Source organism: Ostrea edulis, chromosome 2, assembly GCF_947568905.1.
Source record: "Ostrea edulis chromosome 2, xbOstEdul1.1, whole genome shotgun sequence".
NCBI lineage: Eukaryota > Metazoa > Mollusca > Bivalvia > Ostreida > Ostreidae > Ostrea > Ostrea edulis.
The window spans coordinates 106070511-106090436 of NC_079165.1; the positions used below are offsets into that span (position 1 = coordinate 106070511).

At 34.9% G+C, this 19926-nt stretch overlaps 1 protein-coding gene across 1 annotated transcript in view; it reads right to left on the bottom strand.

Annotated features, from left to right (window-relative positions):
* The window catches only part of LOC125682428 (nephrin-like), a 59364-nt gene that overhangs the window by 15194 nt on the left and 24244 nt on the right, over positions 1–19926 (bottom strand). Inside the window, exons 7-10 of the mRNA XM_056155957.1 lie at positions 12631–12924; positions 2579–2851; positions 590–913; positions 133–423 (exon numbers count right to left, since the gene is read on the bottom strand). Of these exons, the coding sequence (XP_056011932.1) occupies positions 133–423; positions 590–913; positions 2579–2851; positions 12631–12924 (1182 nt within the window). The remainder of the gene's footprint in view (positions 1–132; positions 424–589; positions 914–2578; positions 2852–12630; positions 12925–19926) is intronic.

Below are 19926 nucleotides of genomic sequence, written 5' to 3' on the forward strand. Positions count from 1 at the left end.
ACATTCGATTTTAACAGCTACCGGTCCAACAGTCGCCAGAACAGTTGAAATGTTGCACTTTTTGTAAGGAGTTATATAGGAACTGTTTTATAGGGGTATAACAGCATACAATGGTTATAGAGTTAAACATACTTATAATGATACAATTGACAGCATCTGATGTGGATTTTCCAAACAAGTTGGAGGCAGTAACAGTAAACCACACTGCCCCCTGTAGCTCAATGCTGGGAGTGTAACTGTGGAGTATACCATATCCCTTGTCACTGATGATCTCTAGATCTTTATAGGATGATTCCCCAGCAGTGGAATAGGAAATCTTAAAAGTCTGACTATCTCCACCATTAAAGTTAGAAATCCACGATAATTCCACGTGTGATGGATTGTCACAGATCAGCGTAACATTAGCAGGTAATGAGGGTCGTCCTGAAAATGATTTAATTATTCAATAGCAATACTATTAAAAGATAGAATCGTTAGTATAATGTCCTTTGTTCCTTTTATCTAGGATTTAACAACAAATTACAAAAATCATTAGGAAAAAAAGAGAGTTCAGATTGATTGCATGAATGAAACATAACTAGGGCCTCACTTGCTGAATCCACATGATAAATCCTAGAGAAGGTACCAACATCATTCTGAACCGTTATGGTGTAACTTCCAAATTCCTCTACATTAACACTACTTTTGTAGAGAGTGACGTTTTGTTTAATTTCTCCCTTGGTATCTGTTACTCTGTAGCCATCTTTATTATTCTCAATGACATTACTCTGATTGTTTTTTCCTGTGAATTTCCATTGTGTCTGAGTTCCTGGTGGATACAACAAAAATTTCACGAAAATTTGAAGAGACTCATTATTTCCTATGCCTAATTTCTCTGAAGTTTGGGAATCTATTTCATAAAGTCGGGGTTTACCTGCCAAATAGAAAGGAGAAGATAACGAACAGTGATCAATATTTAACCCTTATAAGCAATACAAAATAGCAAACATGGGTCCCTGAATATACCAGATGTGGGATCAGATGCCTAGGAGGAATAAGCATACCCTCCTGACCGGTTCCATATTCTGTGATCCTTATATCTTGATCGAATAAACGGACTAACATGTAGTCAAATTCAGTGTGTAAAGAAAGACCTTGCATCCTCTGTCGATCGGTCACACCCGCTGTGAGCCCTATATCTTGATCAGGTAAACAGAATTATCCGTAGTCAAAATCAATGTGCCATGAACGGTCTAACAATCGGTATGAAACACGTCAGACAGCATTTAAACCAATGACAGGTTGTATTGGCAAATTATATCGGTTTAACGATCAAAGATTTTGCCAAATGCTGACTAAACGAGACTGTTGAAACCCCTGTGCTCTTACGTATCGATTCAGTTTAGAAATATACATCATATGCAGGTGATAGCGGAATACTGCTACATGAATATAGAAAGTTGACGATGCAGAAGCTGAAATCATCCCGTTTGTCATAAAGTTGAGTTCTTAGTTTGTCGTTAATATCTATTTTCAATAAAATATCTAAGTACGAAACAAATGTGGAGGACCCTGTGGTGCCTTTTTTTTCAAATTCACTGGAATGAAAGGTGAAGATAACGGACCGTGATAAATTTCGTAACTCGTACAGGCAATATAAACGGCCATAAATTGAGGCAAGCTATTGAAAAACAAGTCGATGGTACAGGTTTTCAACAGTCTCGTTTAAAGTCAGCATTTCAAAGCTTTTATGGTCGTTATAACGATCTTGTTTACAAATACTACCTGTCACTGGGTCAAATGCTGTCTGACGTGTTTCATACCGATTGTTAGACCGTTCATGGCACACTGATTTTGACTACGGATAACTCCGTTTACCTGATTAAGATATAGGGTTCACGGCGGGTGTGACCGGTCGACAGGGGATGCTTACTCCTCCTAGACACCTGATCCTACCTCTGGTGTGTCTAGGGATCCGTGTTTACCTAACTCTTTATTTTGTATTGCTTGTGGGATTTATGAAATCGATCACTGTTCAGTATCTTCACCTTTCATAAAATAAAAAGTTGGACAAACACGGATCCCTGGATATACCAGAAGTGGGATAATGTGCCTTGGAGGAGTAAGCATCCCCTGTCGACAGGTCACATCCGCCGTGAGTCCTACATCTTGATCAGGTTAACAGAGTTATCCGTAGTCAAAATCGGTGTGCCAAGAACGACCCAACAATCAGTATGAAACAAGTCAGACAGCATTTGACCCAATGATCGATTGTATTGGCAAATTAGATCGTTATAACAACCATAGAATTTGCGAGATGCTTGCTTTAAACGAAACTGTTGAAACCCTTGCACCATCAACTTATATCTAATCGACATATGAATGACAATGATTATTGTTGATAGATTAACGTCGAAGATATAATGTTTAAATCATAAATGTAAAAGACACACCCCAAAAAGGAACTTCATGCCTGCATGATCAAAAGTGATTTGTCGAATAGAAATGCTAAATATACACTTCAAATATTTTCCCCCGTTAACTTCTGTACTTCAAATTCCCGATTTACACTCTCCATATAGTAAATACGAAAACTTACATCTAACCGCCACACGATATGTTCTGACAGCAGCCGGGCCCTTTCCATTTTCAGCTGTAACTTTGTAACTCCCGTGATCTAGGCAGTTTGCTGATGTAATGTCCAGTGAGCTACTGCTTACATTAGATTCATTCTTTACAACAGTGTTGTTTTGAACAAACAACCACGTGATGGTAGATAACGGATTTCCAACCACATCACAATGTATCTGAAGTCGTCCATGTTCACTGATGACATATTCTGCATTCAAGTTTGATGTTATGACATTGTTATCTGAAAAGAAGTAAACATGTAGAAATAGCTGAACATGGAACAAAGGTGCATGTACCCCATTCATGAACGTGAAGGTTTTGGGAGGTGAAAGAACTTTAAAAAGTATTTTTACCAAAGTGACTTCTTCCCGGGAAAAGAAAGCTGTTCTGAAGAATTCCGGGAAAATATTAACAGAATACCGGGTAACTGCACAAGAATTGATCGAGATGGTATAAATTACTCTATGTTGCACAAAAATATAATCTAGTAACAAATGCAAATTTCAATACAACCTGACTTAGTGCTTATTTAGTAAAACTTATCAAAACGCATAGCAGAGTAGACTCATGGATGTGTTTTGAGAGATAACATGAGGTAAAAGCAAACAATAATAATCCCCATCAACAGAATTCGAAAATTAACTCTCCATTTAAGATATGAAATAAATGAAAAGCCAGAAAAGGTCTCATGAAAAGCCCAAATCTTCCTGTTGTATACCTTATAGGAGTTATGAGATTGATCACTGTTATCGTCACCTACCTTGTAAAACAACGCCTATTTAGGCAACTCAGAATATGTTAGTTAAACAGGTTAAGTATTTATGGTACCAGTGATTGCCTACCCCAAATTCTCTCTCTCTCTCTCTCTCTCTCTCTCTCTCTCTCTGATTCTTAAAACTCATTAGCAGAAAATGTGAGTTTTTCGATTGAATTAGAAGTTTATGAGAGGATTGATTGATTGATTAAATATTGTTTAACGTCCCTCTCGGGACTATTTCACTCATATGGAGACGTCACCACTGCCGGTGAAGGGCTGCAAATTTTGGCCTATGCTCGGTGCTTATGGTCTTTGAGCAGGGGGATCTTTATCGTGCCACACCTACTGTGACAAGGGACCTCGGTTTTTGCGGTCGCATCCGAAGGACCGCCCCATTTACCTGCCTTCTACGACAAGCAAGGGGTACTGGGGACCTATTCTAACTCGGATCCACAGGGAATTCTTGAGAGGAAACTTTTTCCTGCCATTGGTGGATTAACAGACGTGAACATATCATCGATATGATAGTACTTATTCCAAGCGGTAGAACTCCCAGATGTACTTTCAGTAGTTTGATTTATACATTTTCGTTTACAATACTTCTCCATAGATGAATTTTTTTTTAACCTGACAGATGGACAACGTCATCATATTTTATTCCCATACGAAGAATATCTGGAAAAGTTTTGAGTTTTATCATGCACTTCTAAAACTATTATAACCTCACCTTAGCTGAAAGCTAAAGTAAGCTTTTCTGATTACCCGTTGTCCATCGTCCGTTCGTCTGTAACATGTCAACATTTTCGACTTATTCTTAAGTACCACTGGGCCAATTTAAACCAAACTTGTCACAAAGTAAACTTTGGTAAAGGAGATTTACGGGGTTTTTTTTAAATGAAAGGTCATGCCCTTCTACAAGTATCTAGATAATAGCGAAATAGAGAACATGCATTGACGACTTTTAAAAAATATTCTTCTCCAAAGTCACTGAGCCAATTTCAACTACACTTGGCACACATAATTCTTAGTTTAAATTTGTTTAAATGAAGGAGCATACGGCCTCTACAAGAGGAGATAATAATTGCATAATGCAGTTTTATTTACCTTTGATTTTTGTTCTGAATTAAAGTGCTGGTATAATTATAGTTTTGATCAAGTTTGTTTATAGAGAGGAACTGTTGCTCGGGTGAGCGTTGTGGCCCATAGGCCTATTGTTACTCTAATGAGACCGCAAAAACCAAGGTCCCATGTCACAGCAGGTGTGGCACGATAAAATCCCTTCCTGCTCAAAGGCCGTAAGCGCTGAGCATAGGCCTAAATTGTGTAGTCCTTCACTGGCAATGGTGACGTCTTCATATATCAATCAATCATTAAGTTTCAAATAAACATTTTCCAAAATTGTGTGAGAAAATCATTCAAGTGTCAAATCTGCAATTTGTTCATTTCTCTGATTGGTGAATTTTATTTTGATAATATTCTTTTACAAAAATGAAAAAGCAACTATTCTTGAATGTTTCAAACTCATTTCTAGAATGCAAATGGAAGTCCTAAACATATTCATCGATAGGTCAATATTAGAGAAGCACTATTTGTTTTCTCTAATTTGTCCCCTTGTAAAATATCAACACCATGCCACTTGAGGAGCTTTTTTCGTAATACAAAGTAGGTAATTGTTATACCATTTTTAGGTCACCTGGGTCAGTTATCGATCTCCATCTGTCATCGTCCGTCGTCCATCATGCGTTAACAACTTTCTCTCAAAAACTATTAGGCCAACGTTTACAAAATTTGATTTGCATCATTTGTAGGAGAAGAGGACCAGAAATTTTAAACTTCATGACCCCACCCTAAGTTGCCTTAATGATTGAGTAAAAACTGCAAAATTGATGCATTTCTTTAAAAAATGAATTTTTTCTATACTTCCCCAGACCACGTCAAATAACGTTAAAAACGTTATTCACGAGTAACGAACGTTATCACACATGCAACGAACCCGATGGCATTTTGGTGAATTTTGTAGACCGTATTAGGACTAATTGTTTGAAAGCAAACAACAAAAATTTTGAATTAAAAAAAACCGATACGAATCGCAATAATACAAACAAGTCGGTTTTATACAAGACAACGCCCGGGAGAGAAAATGCTTATAGTTATATACATCGCGAAGTCGTAAACTCTCCATACACATTGCGTTATGACACACATTCGTTCAGTAATTCCCGTGAGATTTCTGCAAATATTACAGATTATGATGTTAAATCGTGTTGCCAACTTTCAATGTATCTACTGTAGGCCATTTCTTTTGTGCGATTTCTAATCATTAATGATAGGTAGAAATATCGAATCTCCTATTCAACAAAATGCAAATTTTTGTATGCTACATGTACTGACAGTCATATGTTCTTGTTTTCCCTATAATTTATTTAAACCTGAAAGAATACGATCGATGTTGTCATAATCTAAATAATTTATATGCATACTCTAAAGCTATACTGACATTGTAAGCCCCCCCCCCCCCCCCCCTGCAATATTTTTATATTTATTAACACGACAAAAATCGCTTTCGAGGCCCTCCGAATCCATGATAAATGTGCATATACAATGTATGTGTATATCTCTGTTGTGTCTAATGATTTCAGGGTATTCAATTTAGATCATACGCTGACAGATTTGTCACATATTTAGGCCCTATCTCTAGGCCTAGGTGTCGTACGTTTGTGTTCTTATACGTACAGTATGGATCATGGGTGTTGTAATGTAATTTTCTTTTATCTAAAACACTTTTCTGGCCGGACATGACCTTTACTGATGTTTTGATTAAAACGACTCGGAATGTACGCGGTAGTCACATGTTATTAATATTCACATCACATGGCTGTATCGTATTGTTAAAAACTAGCAGGAACTAAAAATTACCAAGGAGGCGAGGAATACAGAATTCGGGTGTTTTAAAATATTCAAATTTTCCAAAATTTGTAACTTGAGTATAGGTTAGCATTCTCGAAATGAGCGTTAAAAATGTAAAAATAATTCTGATCTACATCACTTATGGCGACTTGATTTTATTTTTTCATCTATTGTGACGTCGTGTCAGTGTTCATGTGACGTAGGCTATGGATTTAGGCAAACTTCCGCAAGAGATCCATAGTAAAGTCATTCTCTACCCAGAGTTCCATGCGCTCCTCTCACTACACCTCTGTCAACGGCTTTTTACAGAAATCTTGTAAAAGTTTCTATTATCCAACATTTATGTTTTGGACTAAATATTTAGTCATATTGTGACATGCTTTTGGTGCAATTAAATTGATACTTACTGTAAATTGTTTAAAATCGCCGTTTTCTGATCATAAATTAGGAACTACTTCGTAATATGCGTATGCATGTAGGACATACACGTGGTGGAGATTTAAATGTAAACATGGAATCAAAAGTAAGAAAGGCTGTAAAAATACGATAAAACTTGTAAAATAAGAGACAAACAGCTAAAACGTAAAAATGTACTCAAGAAACAGCCAGTGGGTTATGAAAAGAGCCTGATGTATCATCTGTTGCCAAAACTTTTAAAGGGAAAGGAAACCGAGAATGATTGTTTATATCATGTGATTATATTGTCACGTGATTCCAAGCGTTGACAGAGGTGTATGTGAAGCTTGCGTAACGCACCCTCTGGTGAGAGAATGTAGTAAAGTTAGGATTTTTCTAACTTCAAGCCCGATCCCTAAAGCGTACGGAAATCATTGAAAGTGGTTTTTAGCTATTTGAAGCTTTAATATTTTAAACAGTTTTTCAAAAACCACCCTATAATATTTCTTGAAATGGTAATTTAGTAATGTAAATGATGAATGAAACATATTTTCAGATATTGGAATTTTAGACACCATTTTCCAATATGCGTTTTTTCAAGGTTTTAAACCTAGAGGGGGTCATTGGGTTCTCAAATTATCCGATACCCTATCTACTTATGATGTCAAATGATAGCTGGGGTGTAAAGGTAAATTGTATTGAAATGTTTAAAAAAAAAAATCTGAAGGTTTTTGAAAACACAATTTTCCGGACATGGTAGGCTATGATTAGTCAAAATATGACTACTATACGTGCATTTTCATCACCTTGAAACCAAGAACATGGTTCAGTAGATGGAAAATTATTGAAAACAGTCAAATGCAATACATTTTCTTCAATTCATATGAAGGAAACATATTTCTATCGTTTAAATAAAGACAGTGCCTTAAAATGTATGTATATTAACACTGCTTGTTTTAAAGTGATGTGTTCTATTTTTAGAAGTGGCTGTACTCTGGGAAAGGCCGCTAAACACATTTTTCTTCGGGAATTTGGTCAATATACATCCTCGACAAAATACATGCAGATTTTGATACAAATCTGTAGGTTTTTCAATACTAAGATGTGGTATGGGGAATTACCTTAAACATATAGCAAACTAAATGAATATACAGTAATGATGAGCGACAATACCTCTATCAAAATTGTAAATTTCATGACACTTGTGACAGGGGTCCCTGTGTTAATGCGTGGCCATATTGGTCATAAAGTGAAAATACATTATTCCTTTTAAAATATATTTCTCTATTCCTAGAAAATGACAGACAAACTGAGTACATAATAATGATGACCAAGGAATCGGTAAATTTCATGATCGCTGAGGTAGAGGCTGAGTAGTAATGACTGGTTGCAGGGATTCATGATTAGGGGGGGGGGGGGGGGTAATGGTCAGAGAGAGTTAATGTCTATGATGCTTAAAATCTTCCATTTAGTTCTTTTTATGTTAGATAAAAATTGAATTAATAAAAAGATGAGATGATCAAAATGCTGTCTACCAGAGTAATGCTTTGGGGAAATTCTTTCCGAATTCCGTCTAACAGTCTGCCAAAATGTATTGATATATTGATCACTGAATGCTTTTGTTAAGAAGTTATAATGCAGTCTACCAAATATTCACAATTGTAAGAGGGGTATGCAAATAAGAGTCTCTCCTACAAGTTTATTCATGGTCCCAGGTGACCGTCAATGCCTGTGGGCCTCTTGTTAATTCAAGATACCAGCTGCATGTTGGAATCAATTACCTGTGATCGTCATTAAGACTGCATAAACATAGCATGTTATGAGTCTATGAGTAAAACTTAGCACAAAATTCCAGAGACAAATAATTATGGGAAGTCTAATATTTCATAAGAAAAACAATTAGGTAGGAAAAATTGGTATTCGAACCACAGATATGCAATCGGGGCCTGTCCATTGAGACTGCCGCTATACCACCTCGGCTATCCATCCCATGAAGAATTTTCGAATTTCAAGCTATCTAAAGTCACCCGTCGTGGACATAGAAATTTATTGATAATACGTCAAAAGATATACACAAGAAGTAAGTTTTTTTTATAGAGTGAGTCAAGTCTCCATACTTTTATTTATAAAACATATTACACCTGAACATGTACTAACATATTACCCCAGTTCCCAATTCATATGAAATTCTGCTTGGAAAGGTCTTTACTGTTATTTTGTGCGTTTTTCGCGTATACGTGATTCTAAATAGGAATTGTTCAATGTTCCTCTGAAATGGACACATCGAAAAGACATTTTTGGAAACTATGGATTGATTGTTTTCACTAGAACGCAAATATTTCTTTTTCTGGAGAGATTCAACTTTGATATTTGTCCCTTTTTGGGTTCTTGGCTCCATGAAGTCACCCATCTTCAAATATAGGAGGGAAAATTATATTTGTTGTGTACAATAATATTACGATTGCACTCATATTTTTCCTTTGACCAATCGTTTAAAATTGATGTCACGAGGGATCTAGGTCTATTTTCGGGATGCTTCTAGGCGGTATAAACAGTTTCAAAACATAACCATAAATCATGGGGGACACATCTCTTGAAATTGTGAATCAAGAAATTTCCACTTTTCAGTTTTCATTTTATGTAGACAAATGAATACATGTACCTTCTGCTCATACGTTCTGCAGTTGCTTGCAATAATCATCAATCTTATGGCTGCGAATCATTTTGTAAACTCATGACGTAATATAGGAACTTTTCGTTGACTAAATCGGAATGAATTAAAACATCGCATGGCATTAAGAACCCAGGTTTTTTACTATCATAATAGAGCAAGGTTTGTGAGAAGATCCTTTAAGGTATCAGAAACCCTCAATTATAGAGGATGCACGTAATATTTAGATAATTCTAAAAAGACATGTGCTCTGCACATTGCATTCATGATCACAATACGTCAACATGAACGATCTAGTTAACTTCTCCTTTTTCGACATGTGGTAAGATCTACCATGATTCTCTTCGGGCCTATGGAATTCTATCGCGCGCTTTACAGTCATTCCAGAAAAAAGTGCATTTTGAACAAAATCAGTGTCGCTGGATAAGAACTTAATACAGAAGAAAAAAGAACCAATGAAAAAGAAAAAAACTGTGTCTCTATTTCAAGGCAGTTAAATAAAGTTTAAAATTATATACAATTTAAAAGGTCTAGTTTCGCTAAATCGCCGCTACATATGACATGGTATATGCATACATGCTAAAATGCGCATGTCGCAAGACAACTTGTCATTGCATCAGTTTGAATTATATTTTGCTTGTGCTCATAATCACGGAAAAGTTGTTTTTTTTGTATGTCCATTGCTTCTTTCTTTGTAGTTATTTCTTGCGAAATTTCACTTGGAAATAAAATCATTTTGACTGAATACGTTGTCGCCAGATAATACATAACCTCCGATGCCGAAATGCAAAGGCTTGTAGATAGAGCAATGCATGTGTCACCGACCCCCAAAACACTTTACTTTCAAGATATGCTTACTTCAAATATGAAAATGTACGGAAAGTTGAATAACTTTTGTTATTTGAAGACTTAGGTTCCTATGTTGACAGCTGATTGTTCTGGGACAGATAAGGAAATAACTTCCAAGACCATAAATTTGTACCTTATTCATTGAAGAAAAGTTTATTTTGCTGTAGAATTAGTAAGAGGTATATCTTACCTGCAAAACAAAATGATTGTTTGCATATAGACTCGAATCAAAAAGAGAATTTTTGCACAAATGTCTCGAAATTTTTAACCTCCGAGATCATTAACTTCCGATACCACAGAGACTCCTCAGAGACTCCTTCTTTTTTCTGGTCTGGGTTCCAGAAAACTGTAAGGTTACAGTTACGCGTTATATCTATATTGCGCTTACAAAAGTTTGTGCACGCGGCAAAAACAAATACTGGACAGATAAATCCTTCGAGATACCAGAGTTCCATTATTTCCAGGGAAGGTAAGTATTTCAATTTTTGAAAGTCAAACCATCCTATGACATAGAATAGGTGTAGATTGCTGATTTATGTGAATTTAAACGAGAAAACACGTATAATGTGATACAAAGCATACATACTTTTCATTTCATTCTAAATTTGAAATGGAAACAGACTAGCTGTATATTTATGAAAATTGTATCGAAAGTTAATATAAAGACAATTGATTACTTTGGCGATCATAGACGGAAATTTATGCCAAGAATATGAAGTCACATGATTAAGATAATAAAGCATATGTATGATTAACCATTCGAAAGCCAATGAATACAACATATATCTTTTTACAAATGATACTATCCAGGCTTGGTAACGGAAGTTACCACAGAAAGTTACCACAAATATAAGATATTATATTTTCCCTTGGATTTTAGCTTTACAGTGTGATCGTTTTATGATTAATTTGTCAATAGCATTGTAACAGAGAAAGGAAATCACGAAGTCTCTCCTTTAAGACATTTGATTCATGACAAATTGATAAGTAACGGAAGTTAATTAAAGAAACAGTTGTAAGTTACACATTTGACACAAATTGCACATACAAACCCTGAATATGATAGAAAGTTGTGATCTTTTAATTTTCAGGTAAATGGCTCTCTCAAGACAAGACATTCATAGGCGTTACAGAGAACGGAAGAAACAAACGGACCCCAATTATACAAACAAAATGAATTAACTTCCGTTATCCTTTACTTACTCAGTACTTAACTGACTTTAACATGCCTTAACATGAATTATTGTGTTAATCCTCATTTGCATTTGTTACGGCATAGATAATGTTATTGTTTTGCTTCTGTTCAAACTGTTTAGAGAATACATGTGATAAACAAAAGCTTTCTTGATAACTTCCGTTACAAAATCTAAATGTAGAAAATTTATGAAAATAACATTTCTTCCTGTGGACTTGTTTAAACTACGTTGGAAATCAACCATTTCATCGACTCGAGACGTAAAAGGAACTTTTCTTGAAGAGATAATACTATCCCCTAATTTGTATATTAACTTCCGTGACTTTGATGTGTTCATTTCAAAGTGTAAGCATTTGATACCAATATTGTTCCGTGGAGAAAAACATTTTTTCAGATAAATTTGATACGACCTAAAGTTTGAAGTACAATATATATTTTGTCATTCTGAGATATATTTTCCCCTTGATTCAGTTTGATGCTGAACCAAAATAAGGTTCCAAATTTTACCATTACAAGGTTATCTGACTGAAAATGCTACATTCAGTGTTCTACACGTCAAATTTAACCTCCGTTACATCCAAATGCATACCCATGATCAAGGGATCATATCGTTTTGATGAGAAAACTTTTACGAGTGAAAATTTGAAATTAGTTTCAGGTGATGGTCTCCTATCAGGAAAACGTAAAATAATTAGTGGATTTAAAGATTCATTTTTTTATCATTTGCTTCTAGTAAAAAATGTAATTTCGCTGGAATGACTGTTTAGCCTTAAGGTAGCTCAGTACACTAAAGTTTATGCTCTGTATAACACCACGTCACGAGATGGCAATTTAAATGTTTTGTGAAATTATTTGTATCGATCGATTTGTTTGTCTATCATTGTAGCTCAGTGGTTAAAGCAATGGGCTGGTGAACCGCAAATGTCGAGTTCAAATCCCCCATAGTCTTTTATTCATATGTGTTGAAATAATTTCTTAGAAAATCATCTTTTATCCAAATTTGTATATTTTTTGCCTTTTTGGCATATACACTTATTGTATATCATCATATCTTTTATAATTAAATCAATTCGTACTGATTTGAGAAACTATTTCTGGGTTTAGTGAGGCACCTAAAGTTCTTTGGGTATAAGGAATTTGATAGTGTGACCTACATTATCTTTGTTATACAGACAATATTCCTATAAATAAAGGAGACTTTCAGATGTTTTGATTGAATGATGATAGTTTACATGGTGAACTTACAGAACACAGTCAATAAGACACTGTCTGATTTGGTGCTGGTTAGGAGTCGATGATTGGCTGTACAGGTGCACTGTCTGTTGTTATAGGAACTATCCAGCACCAATGACAACACAGAAACAGCTGTGGTAGAGTTACTCTGATTGGTTTCTGTCATGCCCACTCCTTTACATCTCCATGATAACGTGACTATAGGATTTCCTCCTGACAGTTGACAGGTCAGGCTGACACGTGTTCCATTGTCGTATTGTAATCCTGGAGGGGAGACTGTGATGACGGGGTCAGTGGATGGAGGATCTAAGTCAACGTGATTAGTAGGAATCAATTTCTAATATTCACAAAACCAACGTTTAATGCAACATGCACAACACAACACCTAAGAAGTTACTTACAACGTTCCAATGAGTATTAATGGCAGCTGATGAAAACTGTAAGAAATGTGTCATTATCTTATGATGTTTGCATTTATTTTTGTCCTCGTTCACTAACACTTCAACTTAAATTATCTGTGACATTTAGTTCTACTCCATGGTACTGCCAATATAATGTACTATATGTAATACAGTATATAGGGATTCAGTTGTACGAAGATTATTTAACTGACAGTTACAGTCCCTGAAACGTTCTACTTTGAACGGTGAACAAACTGAACGAACGCATAACGCGAACGGAGCGCAAAGTGAACGGTGCACGCAAGATGAACGATTTAATCGGATTATCTGAAATGTTTTCCTTACATCATACCTCTTTCATATATGTTATTACATGTAGGTAAGTGTCACTAAGAAAAGATATTTTTGTATTTAAGAAATGAATAAATTTTGTAGTTCCGATGTGACAGACTACAGTGTAAGATATAAAGATTTTTTGAACACTTCACAGAATTAACAAATAAATAATTAAAAATGCATGAAATGTCGTGAGAAATATAATACATCTGTGCATGTATGTTTCAGAGCATATTGAATATGCATTTGTTTAGTTTATAGAATATGAGATAAATTAAACAACAGTTAATAAGAAAAATAATCAATGGAGAATTCAAGAAGTCGTATAGTATCTTTTACAACGATTATTCATAATTGATCGCATCAAATGTCAAGATGAAGCGTCTAGCAAGTTCTTGTTGTCTTAAATGATAGTATAACATTTACAGTCCCTGAAACGTTCTACTTTCCCACTTGAACGGTGAACAGATGGTGAACGAACGGTGAACGCACGCAGAGCGAACAGTAAATGCATGCAGAGCGAACGGTGAACGCAAAGTGAACAGTGAGCACAAGGTGCATGAACGCAAAATTGTCTATTAATTCGGTATTTCGGATTTTTTCTTTAGACTGTACTTAGTTTATAATCAGAGAATATATTATGTAAAGGATATAAGCCAAAAACTGTCCATTCTGTGAGAGAAAGAACTGATCGAGGCCCGTAGGTCCGAGATCAGTTCTTTCTCTCACAGAATGGACAGTTTGAGGCTTATATCCTACTTAAAACATTACATCTTTTGTTCTAAGAATGGACAGTCTCAGGTAAACCCATTGAGAATGATAATTATGAATAAAGCTATTTTGAATAGTCTGACAATATAACCAGTCTTGCGTAGAAATCTGTTTCTTTTGTTCACTTATTGGACAGTGCCAGGTGAGTAGTCTTCTACTGCAGGTTTTATATTCACTCACTCTATAGTTCTGAGCCATATCAACATGTCTTCCTCTGATGGGGAGAGCATTTTCATTGCAGTCAAAATTTAAGGATTTTAGTGAAAGTATTGCAAATATTCTGGATATGGAGGGTGAAAAAGTTATGAAGCCAAATTTTGATCTGAAAAGTATTGTGTTTTCGAATATTTGGATGACGAAATAATTAACGCCAGCCAACAGAACCCAATACACCTATCTCGTGAAGTGAAATTATTGATGAAAGCGAAAATAATAATTCAGAATTAGGATATGCTAATAAAGAAAACATAAAAAAGCGTTGTGAAGAAGTTTCGAAATGTGCCTCTGAATCCAGCGAAATTCAAATACAGTATGGAAATATGTCTTTCAAATTTAAGTTTTTGATGCGATATAGTAATGGCCAATGGAATTAAAAAATTGTGAATCTTACGAGTTGAAGCAGAGAATTCTACTAAAGGAAAATATCATTTTAAAGTGTTTGAGTGATTTTTCTGATATCTGTGTTGATTCTTACTTGTAGGGAATTTAAAATTAAATTTGTATCTCTTTGACAAATGTATTGTCTTTCTCTTATTTTTAGCCTACATGTAGATGTCTAATAAGTTATTGGGTTGACATGTACCTGTAGATGTCCAATAAGTTGACAATTACTGTCCATTATTTTTAAGAACGGACAGTATCTATTATTAAAAATAATGGACAGCAATTGTCAACTTATTGGACACCTACAGCTAACCTTTTCACTACAAGTGGACTTTCTTCTATATAAAAGCCTAAAAAAGACAAAGAATTGCGTGACAAAAATGTTTTAAATATGAATCCATCTGTTTGTTCATTTTTGTCCAAGCAGTGGGTGTACATTCCTCATGAAATGATCGTGAATTTCACATCAATGCATTCAGCAATCATGCACAAACAAAAGAAAATTTCATATGTACATTGTTTACAGTATTACATGTACAGACACATGTTTACATGAAAAATAGAAACACATATTCTATAATGTTTAGAATTCTTGATGTTTTCATGAATCATGAATATTGGTGTGTTATCTCGGTGTACTACTTGCATTACATATTTTGACTTAAGATACATGGTATTTAATTTCTTAATGCATAAGTATAAACGATGTATGTGAAATAAAGGTAGTATAGGGACTGGTCAATATTTATTGGGGGTTGGGACCGGTGCATTCCATATCTTCATTTAAAAAAAAACAACATTGTCCTATCTTTTAAGAATACAAAAAAAGTTGCTGTGCTATATCAGATGTGTAATAAAAAAGTGTGTGTCCTTTTAATAAATAAATATACATGTATGATTAAACAACATTTTTTTTAAAAATCTCTGGAGTTCTTCATAATTATCACTTAAAATGTGTCTCTTTTTTGTTATATCAGCTGAGGGATTCAAGCTCCTGAGAAACTATTGTTTACTTTGTTCGGTCATTTGTTTAGTGAAGTAACGTTACAAATCTCATTATTTTCATACCATTATATTTTCTTTTTATCAAATTGTTGTTTAAACTGCTACATTTTGCATTTTTTTTAAATCACTGTTTTACAGAATTGGTGCCTCATGTACACACAAGTATTTTTTCACATCTCAGGATTCTCCATGAAAGGTGAAGATAACGAACAGTGATCAATCTCATAACTCCTATACAAAATAGAGAGTTGGGCAAACACGGACCCCTGGTCACACCAGAGGTGGGATCAGTTGCCTTGGAGGAGTAAACATCCCCTGTCGACCGGTCACACCCACCGTAAGCCCTATACCCTGATCAGGTAAACAGAGTTATCCGTAGTCAAAATCAGTGTGCCAAGAATGACCCAACAATCGGTATGAAACAAGTCAGACAGCATTTGACCCAATGATAGTTTGCATTGTCAAAATATCGAATTATTAAAGATGTATTTTAACTTTAGTTTAATTCTGGTCTATATCCTTCAACTTATGACCAACATGATATACCATTTTCATTTTCTATGATTAAATCCAATCTCGATGCAAAGCGTACATGTACTTTTTGCAATTTTATTCAGAGCTGAATACTTCTTTTGTGATTTTTACATGTTTAATATTAATTTTTTTTAAACGCTCCAGTATTTTATTGCACATTATCTCTAGTAAATTCAACTTGAAATACATTATGCTTACCATTCAGTATAGTTATTCTTTGTAAGATAGTTGAATTAAAAGTTTTAAATACATTGATACATTTGCAAAAAAACTATAGCTGTCCTATCAGTGTTGAAAATGAAAAAAAAAAAGAAAAAAAAGAAGTGAGAGTCCTGTCAGTATGTAAGTCAAAATAAACGTGTGTTCTATTGCATTTTGCACCGGTCCCAACTCCCCAATAAATATTGACCGGTCTCCTAGTAATTAGCGCCAAGAATTTACAGGTGTACCTGCATGACTTAAACATTGACGAGCGCGGTCGTTCGGATTACACGCAATTAAAAAACATCCTCGAAAGGAGTCAAGATAAATGCACTGGACAAACAACACGGGTATAGTATAGGTATCTCGTGTTGACACCTGACCTGAACGCTTCTAAATAACATAAAAGGTTTATTCCCACATAGATTTTTAATTATTGCAAATACACGTATAATATATCGACCTGAAGAAATAATCCCAGAATTAATGTTCATGTACGTACGTACAAAATAGTGTGACCATGATTTTACATTTAGATTGTGCAATATTTGTATATTTTTTATGCGGATAAAACTGTTTATTGTACTGAACTATACGTATATCACATGTGGGGCAGAAATGTACGAGACAAATTTCATCTTTATATAGAGACAAACGATACAAAAGTTTGGAAAAAGGAATAAATACATTTATTGATAATGTCTTTCATACATGTAAAATGTAAATATAGGCGTAAAATAATCAAAAATACTTGTCAAATCAATTTGACATTCGGGCATGAATGTGCATTGAATTGTAGCATCGTTTTTTTTTTTTTTTTGTTGGGTTTTCTTTTTTAGTAAGAAAGGGGGGGGGGTATTAAGGAAAATAATTGATTTATATAAGATTCTTGTCAAGTGAGACAAAATAAGATATAATAAATTGTGTTTTCCCCAAACTTGAAAATGTTAGAATGATAATTCGGGTTGGGGGGGATGAGGTATTTATTAACTGAAACTGCCTCATTTTCGTACACGTACCATCGCTCGTTGCGCGTTCTTTGCTACATGTGTAGCAGTGTGTTTTAACTTGTATATATTATATGATACCGTATTTTAATAAACATGAATAGTGCATATGGAATTAAAAGCACATTTTATGATTTAAGTCAAATTCCCAGATCCACCCCTTTATTTACTTAGTGTAATAGGTGAGTGAAAAGGTTCACAGGTCTTGTTATTTCATTGGCTATAGAACTGAGTTTTATTCATTTAGAATATAGAGAGTTTTTGGTCAGGTTGGTCGTGGCTTGCTTTTAAGCAGTTTTGTATCTTTGTGCTGATTTGGCATTTTGGTTTTGACAAAGACATTATTAGACCTTCAAATCCAGACCTGACAATTAGAAGCATCCAGGCAGCATTTTGATGTTTGCATGCATTGGGCCTTGTCCCATAGATAGGTAATTATAAGATATTACCTTTTATTATATTTAAAACATGTAATTTCATAGTGTTACATTATTTGTAATGCAACTGTAAATATTTGAGTAAAGTATATTTTACTAGATTTGAATTAAGGGAGATAACTCTTAAGGTTGAAATGCACTCTCTATTGATTGTAAATCGCTGTGATATTCATTGTTACTATTTTGTCTTTTAGGGCCATTTATTTTTGTAATGGACATTTTGTAATCATCGTCATCATCTCTATTCGTTTTACCATACAATAAATGACTGCATTGTGAACCCTAAGCCAGGAGTTGGTTATTTCTACATTACAAACCACCACCCCTGCAACACATGTACAACTGTTGAATTCATAACACCAGATAATTGAAAAATTGTTGAGTGTAGCGGAAAACATCAATCAATCATAACTGCAGGCTCTTACATTTTCTCTCTCATTCAGAACATCTCCCACTTTTTAACCAAACAATACTTATGTTTTGTAATGATAATAACAATGATTTGTTATATTCTTTGATATTGATGAGTGATATGCAGTTTTCCTTGAATTTTCGCAGTTGATCATCCCAATATTTTGTACTTTATAAATTAAATTTCTAATATAATTAGAAAGTTTACTTTCACTCTTACGCACACGTTCTTTTTCATTTTTGCCTTGCTATGAAAATCGATCCTTTCAATTGACAGTGAACGGTGAACGCACTTGAGCGCAAAACTGTAAACGGAGAGTGCACGGTGAACGCACGGTGAACGAACGGTGAGCGAACGGGAAAATCGTGAAGTACAACGTTTCAGAGACTGTATGCATGTGCTTACAGATGAACTATGTATAAGTTGTCATATCAAAGCATACTTATTTTAATCGGTTAAACTACCTAGATACTTTTTTATGTATTTTCTGTTCTAATCACACATGCAGTTTGATTATGAGTGTCAATTTGTTTTCATTATGTTTTAGAAAGAAATTTATTTCAATGACTTGCTCAAGAATATGTACACTGAATTCTGGGTCCAACCTTTAAAAAATTCCTCAGTTGTTGACACAATGGCAAAATACACTGGAATCAAATCAGGAAACAGCGTGTTCTACAGTTCCAAATAAATTCAGTCTAAATATAGTTCAATATACAAGAATTTGATTTATTGTTCTCGTGAAATGCTGGTGATATATGGACAGACGCGTAGCATCGCTTTTTAACGTGGGAGTGGGGTGAACTCAGTAGAAATATTGCTACTCCACTACCGTCTACTACTGCGATTAGCCGATTTGCATATGAAATTAATGGTAAAATCACATTGTTAAACAGCCTCCCCCTCCCCCTCTTCTGTTGCTATGTCAACGGTGCAAGAATAAATTGCACAATTTTAAATACTTGTAGATGTCCCGCGCCACTAGTTCCACTAGTTGAATTTGTATCACAAATTGTAGACTCGCCGCGATTGTCATCAAAATATATACGGTATCTGTCTGTTTTACACAGATACTTAAGATTTGTAGATCTGAACACAGTTGAAAGGAGTGTCCCGGTAAAATACTATAAAGAAAACCACTGGTTAAGCTCGTTATCTATTTTTAAGGAATTTCACTGACGGAAAAGGAATCAAATATTAATGATAAGTTACATGTAGATAGAAAATTATTTCCATGTTTATTTCAATAAAACAAAAACACGGAACAAGTCTTCTCGACCCTGAGTTGACTGGAGTTTTCTTTGATTTGTCAGTTACTAATCCTGATTCTTTTTCAGTTTTTGTCCTTTCACCTTTCACTTTGGAGTTCCAAATGACAATGCAACGACAAAAGACTGAATGCTGAACGAACGGTGAACGCACGACGAGCGAACGATCAACACTTTGTGCACGGTGAACGTGAGCGGTTGGTGAACGGTAAACGCAAAACTGTAAACTGTGAACGCACGGAGAGCGCACGATGAGCGAATGAACAAGAGGTCCATGGGCCACATCGCTCACCTGAGTCACCTTGGTCCATATCAGAAGATTTTCCATATATA